We start from the raw sequence: 10,633 nt of genomic DNA on the forward strand, positions 1-10,633 counted from the left end.
TAACCTATTTTTTCTTGCATTTAAGTACCTTGAGAGTACAAAGTTTACTAGAAATTGCCAGAGAACGTTAAAGGTACTCTTTTAGACCTGCAAATGCCAGAAACTTCTTCAATCAAACGTTGTATCTGGCGTTGTTTGTTTTCCAACATAGGCTATTCTCCTCTTGTACCAAGCGAGTAAAATTATTGTTCGCCGGCGAACGATAAATCGAATAAAAAATGTTAAAGGGTTAATAACCAAGTACAGCAATACTATCAGATGAAAGGGCATCCAAGATTCGTAAACTTGACATGTTGTGTTCTCAGTTAGAGCAGGTTTGACTGTATTTCCAAAATTAATGTTCCAGTTCAATTCAACTTAACACTGGGTGTACATTAAACACAAGATTTAAATTGCATAGCAATATTTATCACTTGCAAATTTGATTAAAATCTATTAGACATCAGTCATATGCATCATACTACAAGCTTTTGAGTTGCTTAATTACTTTGAAAATCCCATAGTTGCTACCACCAAAAACTATAGAAAACAGCTCTTGGTCAATAAAACAGGGCCACCCTAATTAACCATTGTGTTAGCTTTTCTGTTGTTACCCTCATTAAATATTGTCTTTATTATCATTATTATTATTGTCTTTATTATCATTATCATTATTATTATTATTATTAATTACTACTAGAAAAACGAGACTCACAAAACCTCGCGAAGCTTGGGCTGGGTGGAGAGCCCTCTTAAATTGTATTGAAGCATCAAATGAGGAGATAAAAAGGTCTCTGAACATAGCAACTATTTTGATGAGCATGGTCTTTTGGTAGTTCCACAGGCTCGTTTACGGTTGAAATCTATATATGACACGAGAAAATGTACAACGGGCGTGCAGGGCTGTCGTGTTCGATGAATTTATTTCCCACGGAAAATTATTTTACCACGGCCACAAAACGTGTAATTTCTTCAATGCAACCTTTCACAAAAAAGATTTCTGGAAGAAAGGGAAAGGATTCTGCAGGGATATTTCCATCCAGTGAATATTGATGAACATTGCAGTTGAAATTTAATCCGGCGCTGAATGCAAACTTTCCCATGTATGCAAATTTTGCTCCAACAAACTCTGTCTAACGCCAGCCTGTCTTTCAACCTGTTACTGCCTAGCAACCTTCCCTTTTGTCTGATGTCATTCATACTTTGTTTGCCCACTGTTGCCAGGCAACAGCACGGACATCTTCAAATATACTTTCAAATATAACTGAAGATATATTCGAAAGTATATCTACTTTCAAATATATCTTCAAATATAGGGAGCTGAGCTGCGCTTGAATTCGCGCAGCTCAGCTCCCTAGCACAGGACTTCAGCCCAACAAATTTATTAACCCCACTATGCTCAGGCCTTGGGCCCTCGCTTTGCAAGGAATTATTATTATTATTATTATTATTATTATTATTATTATTATTATTATTATTATTATTATTATTATTATTATTAAAACAAACACATGCTGAGGGATACAAAATTAATGTTGGTTTTTAATTGTTTTTTTTTTATTAAGTTGTACACGTTTGTGTGTAGTAAGAATTATTTAAAAGTACTCGTAGTCTGCCATTCTAACAGTCTGAGAGATTAAACCTTCAAATCAATGTACAATAAATTAATTGCATATCCAACAAAAGCAAATTTCTTCAAATTATAGGTCAGAATGAGTTTTTAATGGCTGACTACTCCCTAAACTCTGCAATGGTGAGTGTAAACCACCATTGATCAGCTTAGAATGAATTTTATGGCAATTAACCAGTTATTAAAATTAAGACTTGAAAGTGTACAAAAACTGTTTGAAAAATTCTATAAAAATACTTGAACATCAAAAATTGGAAAATCTTTTATCAAATGTTGTTTGACTCTCAGAACAGTGTCATGCATAATTTAAACAGTGAAATTGAAATCTTAGTTGTCCCCCAAAAATATGTGAATCTATGTATAAACCTTTAAATAATAAACCTGACCTGTACAATTCTTTTTAGACTTTACACCGAACTTTTTTACAAAAACTTTGATACAAAGACAAATGACAGAAGGCCCTCAAACCACCCAGTTACGAAAGAGGAAAAAATAAATAATTATGACAAAAAAGAAATATATTATTACAATATATTATATTCCTTAATAAAAGAAATTAAACTTTGATCAAAAAATTGTTATATAGAAAAATTGGCCAGCTTTAAGTCAATAAATTTTTTTTTTTAGAAAAGTATTTAATTTCAGAGGATCACACAAACTTTGGAGTCATTTTTGTCTGAACTAGCCTGCATTGTTGCATTGTTGTTGTTTGCTCTCTTGGAATCTGCAAGACTCTCTTCTAGTTTCCTTGTATGATCAGACAGTTCTTTGACTTCCTTCTCCATTTGTGAAATCTTTTCATCTTTAATTTGGTCATCTTTGGCAAAGCGCTTCAATCTTAACTGCAAGTCTTTCACCTTTCTTTCTGCAGTATCCAGTTCCCTTTCTGTTTCAGCTAGCTTCTGTTTAAGGTAACTGTCTGAATCTGATGCCAGTGAATCTGAACAAAAAGAACCAGACAATGCTTTTAAAAAACAGTCTGGAAGTAACACAATTATTTGTAAAGCTAGTTTAATGAATTAATTAAGTTGCCACAATCAATACTTTGCTTTACTTTTATCTTTCAAGTAATAAAGGCATCATGTTACATCAGAAGAGTGTAAGCTAGACCTGGAACTACATGTACATGTACACGTCATTCCCAGCTCATCAAATTTGGGTGATTCCAGAAATATCCATACTTTATCAAAAACTAATTCATTGGCTAATACCCCACAAATATGGTAAGAGCATGCATCAAGGCTGGACTAAAATCAGCTAGATTAAGCATGTTTTCGTAGTTATTTTTTGAAAAATAAATATTTCACTTGTGCTTGTTGGATAAGAGAGGATTACAGCCAACATGCTCTTGGAATAATGATTGCTAAATATACCATGGGTGACATCTTGGAATTCCAAGCGCAAGGAGGAGTTCTTTGGCCTGGAATCCTAACGGCATAGGAAGCTGTTCACACCAGCAATTCCAAAGGCATGAGCAAATTGTTCAGCTCTAGATTTATAGAGGGTCAAGAACTCATCTCAAAACAAAACAATTATTTAAAAATACTTTTACCAGGCCAGAAAGTAAACCAAACATGAATATTTATATACCAGTACAAGCAAATTTGTGGCTATACACGTATGTAATACAGCAAACACACTGACTTCAGATACAGTGCTCCATCGGACATGTGTTTTCTTCACACACAGCATATGACCAACAGGCAGATTGGATACAACAAGATTCCAAAACACTCTCTGACTACCACTTTCTCTTGAAATTTGTATAGAAGTGCATCAAAAAATGTTCATGCTTAAAATGACAACATGGCAAGCAAATCCATCATGGTCTACCTTCAACATTTATTCCATGCTTTGTAAGACAAAAAATAATGCTTGCACGACCACAAATTTGCGAAGAAAATTATAAAACAACACGTGACCACAGGAAATCAAGTTGAACATATATAAAGCCTTCACTCTTTTCTACAATTCTTAGCAAACCTTGAAAAAAAATATATCTGGTAATTATTAGGCAATATCTGCTTGTAATTTATGCCAAAATTACCACTTCAGTGATTTATCTGAGACACGACTTTTGTATCTTGATAGGCAAGTTTTGAAAGAAGATGAGACTGTAACTTACATGTACTTTTGAGAGATTGTAATTGAGCAGGAGGTCAAACAGGGAACTCCAGGGTTGAGGACAAAACAGAAATTCTGAAACTAGGTGACAAGGGTCAGCAATAAATATGGAATTTGGAGGGTATGGGTAGGGTAGAGTAAGGGGGCATTTCCACATTTTTAATTATGAAAACTATGGATGCAAATATTACTCATAGTATAGTACGGATTGCTGGAATCCTTGATCTATTGCTTTTTACTTTTTAATACGAAAATTTGTTAGGTTACTACCCCACTTGGCTTTAATACTCACCTTGGCTTCTGTTGTCAATCTTTCTTGCTCGTAGCTTTCCAACTTCTTGTTCTAGACTGAGCACCTTGATCCTATAAGCATCCTCCTGCTGTTTCATCATCTGTTTTAATTTCCTGTTCTCTTCTTGCAGCTGATCAGGTTTGTGGTGTGCTATAGCTTCTGGTTCAACTGACTGCTGGCTCTCCATTGCTGTCTCCTTACCCTCTATAGCCTCAACTTCTTGTGTACTATCATTTTGTTGGAATGTGTCTGGCTTTTGTAGTTCCACATCCATTTCCATAGCAGTCTCCTTTGCACTACCCTCTTGTTCACCACTTGGAGGCTGACTTTCACCATTAGGGCTGTCCTCTTCAGGACAGGATTCACTTGTCCCTTCACCATCAGCTTGATTTGTTTCGTCTTCTCCTCCAGTGGCTTTATTTCTTTCCTCTTCAGTTGTTTCTGTGTTTCCTGATTCAACTGGTTTCTCAGCTCCTTCCTCAACCTGAGCTGGACTATCTTGTTGCTCTTGGCTAAGAGCCACAACCTCTTGTTGGTCATTCTGTGTTGGTGCATCATGTTCTCGTTGTTCTGTATGGCTTGTTCCATCACCTTCCTGTGCTTCTCCTGCTACTACAGGCACTTCACTTTGCTGCTCTTCAGTGGCAGTCACATCCTTATTTTCATCTTTTTGTTGCTCACTCTCATCTCCTGTATTGCTAGTTCTTTTTTCATCACCTTCCTGCATTTCTTCTGTTACTGCAGGCACTCCATCCTGCTGCTCTTCACCAGGTGTCATATTCTTATTTTCATCACTATCTTTCTGTGGCTCATTCTCATCTCCTATGTTGTTAGTACCTCTTGCATCAGCTTCCTGTGCTTCTCCTGCTATTGTTGTTTCACTCTGCTTCTCCTCATTTGCTGCCACAACCTGCTGTTCATCAGCATCCCGCTTCTTCTCACTATCTCCACCACTGTCTGACTGTTCACCCTCCTGTAATGCTGGACTCTTGTTATGATCATTGTTTTCTGAAGTGGCATTGTCCATGGTTGGTTGACCCTGCACCTGTTCCACAGGTTTATCGTTTTCTGCAACTTGCACAGGCTCCTCATGCTCTGGAGGTTTTGGTTCCTGGAAAGAGGAATCTTCAGGTTTACTTTCTCCTTCATCAATATTTGATTCTTGCATTGGACGATCCACTGGAACACCTCCTGGAAATAAGTATTAAAACAATTATTGGTAACTTTTTCTAATGCGTTAAGTAATGCATTAAGTTCACCATCAAGGTGAAACCTTTCAAAACAGACCATTTTACAGTTGTGTGTTAGTGACCTGGCCTTGGATTGGAAGCAAGGCTGGGGGTGACCTTGTTTTGATAGAACTTTATTTTACGTGGCACTCCACTTAGCTAAAAGCTACTTTACAGGAAGCCCACAAATAAACAGATAAAATTACAAAAACAAAAAGAACGATAAAATTAGCTAAGTAAACAATCTAAAATCTAAAAATTTAAAAATCTAAAATATCCAGAAAATCCAATCATTCATGCATCAATACATGTGTGAGTACAAATTACAATAAATATTTACAATTTCAAAAGCTAACCACGATAATAACAGTTTTAAAATGCTGCATGACGAATACTTCTTAAAAATTAAATTAAAGGTAAAAAATGCAAGGAAATGTGCATTAGCTTTTTGCAGTATTGCCCGTTTCCCCTGGCCCCTCTACTGGTTAGTAGCTCTCTGATAGAAAAAGGTTTCCTGTTACAAGCTGTTACGGGTTCACTTGTCCGATAACTTAACATGGAACGAGCATGTCAATCATATTGTAAAGAAAGGGAGTAAGCGGCTATATGCAATACGCACCCTTAAGAAGTACGGACTAACTGATTGGCAGCTTATTCTTGTCAGGTCTGTTTTAGAGTATGCGAGTCCCACTTGGGCTGGCCTCACGCAATACTTAAGTGATCAAATTGAATCAATACAATAGAGGGTTCTAAAAGTATTTTTCCTTCACTGTGCTAAGAGGACACGCTAAAGAACTCAGGCTCAATTTTACTGTGCCAGAGGAGGGAGGATGCGTGTATAACATTTCTCAAGCGAAGTTACTCTTCTTCCAACCTGCTACGAAGATTAGTGCCCAGAGTTGTGAACACAATTAAGACCGTATGCCCTTAGAACAGGAGAATCTGTTGTTGTGCCTGCCTCCTCAAGAACTAACAGATTTGGAAATTTGTGCACCATCAAATACCATAATCTTGTTTAAAATAGCCAAATGTGATATGTCTTAACATTAACAGTTATATTTATGTGTCATAATTCCGAGATATTTGTATGTAATTAATCACCCGCCTTAGAATTCAGTTTATGTTGCAAAAAGGTTATTAAACGATAATTAGTATAAATATTACTCAGGTGATTATAGAGATTCTGTTGATCTGATTGGTCGGGGATTGCGTCATATCCTGCTATAATCACCTCGCGCGAGGTGATTATAGCGGAAGCATGCACTAACTTTCAAAATGGCCGCTTAGCTATTTGTTGACATTTCTGAAAAAGAAGTAAATAGGATGAAGGAAAATGGAATTTCGAAAGGCACTTAAGATGCAGCTAAGTCCGAGGTGATACTTTTCGAAGGCAAGAGATGAAAATTTTGCTAATTGTGATAAAAAAAACCCTTGTAAATTGCATGTTGTCGATCTCGATGACTTAAAAAGAAGACAACAAATTATGTTAAATTCGAGCAAGATTTTCTTTATTAACAGAATGATTTCACAAACAAAACGAGTTTAAGACAGAATTTGAAAGCATGGAAGTAAACAAGATGAATAAATGTCTCTGTAAGTTTTCGTTTCAGTGACGAGAAAAGAAAACAGTTTTTTATAATCTGAAAACTAGTTTGTTGTCGGTTCCAGCGGCTCTCGACCACCATCTAAAGTCACCGCCTCACAACAAAATATTTTATCTGCGACATCCGTGTACTTGTTTAGTGAAGCCAACAAATGACTTAATTGCTACCTGAAGCAGCTTATTTCCAAGGGCAGTTTTTATAAACGTTCGTTAACCTGCGAAGCCATGATGTCAACAAGAAATTGTGCAATAAAATGCTATCGCTAACACTTGTGATCCCGGCTCGAGTTTTACACCAAACAGCCTGGTTCATCTCCATCTATTTTGGTAAACGGGTCGGAGAAACCCAACATTTATTCTCAGAAGTCAGTGCTTCGTCTCAATGAAGCGGCAGTTAAAGAATACTGACATTCTGCTTGTGGCCGTGTGCAGTTTATCGATTGCGCACGTGATTTCGATTGAGCATGTGATCGGCAGACTGCCCGTCTCTGTTCATTGACGCGTGACGATTTGAAACAAACAAACAAAATTGACATTGTTTGGACATTACTTGTTTTTCTCTGATAATCACCTAAGTAATTATACTAAAACAATTATTTGCCTCAGGCTCAGTAAATATTGGTGAATATTCACCAATATTAACTGAGCCTGAGGCGAATAATTGTTAATTATTATTATTATTATTATTATTATTACAATTCCTTGTCATTGTATCATGTTTGTTGGCTCGTTATATTACTTTTGTTATTCAATGCAGCTAATTAGTTGGTCGTCGCTTAAATGTACTGCTCAATAACTTTTGTAAAGCAATATCACGTAAGACCACCACTTGATGCATCCTTGAAATTGAAACCCTAATTCTGTCATGCTCCATATACCAAATCATGTGATCACCCTGTCAGACAATGGTGTGATTAGTTTTAATAAGATACTACCAGTTAATTAGTAAAAAGTTCAACCAAATGGTAAATCATTAGCACTAAGGTTTTTTCTTGCGGCTTTGTTGCTCATGGCACTGGATTTCAGCAGACGATGATCAGCTATCTGGTGATCTGAAGTTCCCATGGTATGTGAGAAACAACCTCTGGTACAGTTATACCTGCCAACTTTTTCTGAGATATAGGCGTGAGAGTTTTATCCTGGGAGTGCTGGGATTTTTGAAGATGACACGATCGTTTGCAAAGATTCCCGAAGAAGTCTGAAGTCTTCCGAAGACGTCCGAAGTCTGCCGAAGGCGAAGTTATCGAGAAAACGCTTAGCCACAAGGACCGACGTTAGTTGATAAAATCAGTGCTATAGTTCTAAAATCGGAAAGTTTTGGACTGACATGGTCAAAATTCAGAGATTGCGAGGAAGGTATTGTCATTTATTCATTTTACACATGGTTTTCGTTCCTCACATGGGTCTGAGTTAACATATTTTTGGAAATTGTGTCAAGCAAGACGGCAACAACTCACATTTTTCAATCAGGCATGAGAAATTGGCCCGCAAGCGTGAGCTGGCGTGAGATGAAAGTTTTCAACCTGCAGGCGTGAGACTCACGCCTAAGGCGTGAGAGTTGGCAGGTATAGGTACTTAGGGTATGAATACCCCCCGGTGACCCCTTCCCCTCCAGCTTCTTACTTGCAATAATAATTAATTACAATAAATATTAATTGAATAAAAACTGGGCATCAAAGGATTTGAAACAGCAAAGTCAGCCTTTGTATGGCAAGTGAAAAGAAGCAATATTCAATTTGTCTAATTTACATAATTTCAGCTTTGTATTATATTGTATTCAACTTTGTGTTTAATATTCAACTTGTATATTTCAACAGTCAACACATTTTTTAACATTCAACAGGTTATTTAACATACAACTCTCCATTTAACAATGTTCTATTCTTCATAACATTCAACTATTCATTCAACATTGTGTGGTTCCAGAAAATATCCATACACCCACCACATAGGACCCCCCCCCCCCCCCCAGGATTGTCCATTTTCGAGGTATTTTTTTAACCCCCCCACCCCTTCGGAAATTCCTTAAATACAGAATATACCCCCACCCCCCTCTAGAAAAGTTATATAAGAACGCCTCAAAAATCAGTTTGACGTGAACATTTCAGAAATATCAAGAACTGCCTACACGAGGAGAAAATATGCGTTATCGAAGAGCGCGCGCGCAGTTCAATAATATTTTCACCAGTAGGAGTTTGCCAAAAAGATCTTGATACTGAAATAATTGTTGTGTTTTATATTTACCTGTGGTCATTGACATCAAACTTTACCATTAGCTTCGCTGAAGATTTTAAATCTAAATTGTTGGAATAAGTCCGGCGATGCAAAAATGTGTTTTCATTTAATTTGCATATGTCATGTTTACGTTCCTCTGCAAATTTTAGGAGATCAAAAAGATTATCGCTTTAGTTCTACTCAATTGATGATTTTTCTCCAATAGTTTTCCTATTGAATCGGAATAGCATGGACAAAATAAGCATTAGCAGGGCGCGCAGGGAGACAAACAGAGCTTTCAGATCGTACATGTCTAACCGCAGACGAAATTGAAGGGGCAAAATGAAATTAGCATGTTCACGTTCTTATGCAAATTTTGTATGAGATCAATAATGCATAAAAGGAATGTTGAATTGGCTCTATTTTGTTGAATTTTGGCATAAAAATTAAGTTAATAGTTTTGAACTTTAAGTTGAAATACTTTGGACAAAGTAAGTTTTAACATGGGTCAGTTTTGACAAACCAGTTATAATTGACCCCGGGAATTGACCTTTGCCCGTAACTCTACACAGCATACAAAAATAACAAACAAATATTTCAATGTTTTATGTAAAATTGGGGCTTTCACTTTATAGCCATACAAAATTTTCCCTTTTAAACATTGATACAAATTCAATTGTTGCCAGTAAACAATATTTTCTACGCAAGAAAGTTTCACAAACAACAGTTTTATAATAACTGAGTCACGCAACACAGACATAGATTTCTTGTCTCAGTTGGAGTACTTTGCTTACAAAGGCTTTTCGGAGAAGGGAAACATGTTTTTAATGTAACAAGGGTTTCTTTAAAACAGTTAAACAAAGTAATGTCTTCAAGAAAGATCTACGAAGTTGCAAAGTTGGTAAGTTACAATTTTGAACATTTATGTCTGACATGAACGTGAAGTTGACCCTCTGGAAACTTATCCAACCATTCACCCCTCCTCCCCTCTGGAATTTCCTGGGCCATTGACCCCCCCACCCCTCTGGAATTTATTTTCTGGAACCACACATTCAACTTTTCATTAAATTCAACTTTCTTGAGCCCTCACTATTTCTGGTCAGTGTTAACATCAGCCCCCATACATGACCTACCTCCTGAAAGTACAGGTAAAGTAATGTATTAAGAGGCTTTAAACTCTTAGCTCAGAAGATAATGAAGAAAATGAACAGGCCATTAGAAAGCCATTTACTGATGCTATACAGATGAAGTATCCGGCCGTGGCAAGTAAGGCCCTACTTTTGCTAAAGGCAAACAGGACAAGACTAACACAACCAGTCAACTGTCACAAATACTCAATCAAACAAGTAAAATCACTGGCTGGTCATGCAAGGGGCAATTTACGTCAGACTGAAACATGACGTTGGCTTTCTTCTAGATCGACAATCAATCAATCAATCAATCAATCAATCAATCAATCTTCAGATTACTGAGGCAAAGCTTATCATATAAGAATGTTTTACACAAACATGACTGTAATGACTTCCAGCAAGAAAAAATTCCGACCCAGAAGTTACATACAA

At 36.7% G+C, this 10,633-nt stretch overlaps 1 protein-coding gene across 1 annotated transcript in view; it reads right to left on the bottom strand.

Annotated features, from left to right (window-relative positions):
- Nucleotides 1–1,501: 1,501 nt before the first annotated feature.
- LOC146454711 (uncharacterized) overlaps nucleotides 1,502–10,633 on the bottom strand; it is an 11,834-nt gene continuing 2,702 nt past the window's right edge. Inside the window, exons 2-3 of the mRNA XM_085095108.1 lie at nucleotides 4,026–5,216; nucleotides 1,502–2,549 (exon numbers count right to left, since the gene is read on the bottom strand). Of these exons, the coding sequence (XP_084951234.1) occupies nucleotides 2,251–2,549; nucleotides 4,026–5,216 (1,490 nt within the window). The 3' untranslated portion in view covers nucleotides 1,502–2,250. The remainder of the gene's footprint in view (nucleotides 2,550–4,025; nucleotides 5,217–10,633) is intronic.

This window comes from Pavona decussata, unplaced genomic scaffold (assembly GCF_977016875.1).
Source record: "Pavona decussata unplaced genomic scaffold, jaPavDecu1.1 SCAFFOLD_300, whole genome shotgun sequence".
In the NCBI taxonomy this organism is placed as follows: Eukaryota; Metazoa; Cnidaria; class Anthozoa; order Scleractinia; family Agariciidae; genus Pavona; species Pavona decussata.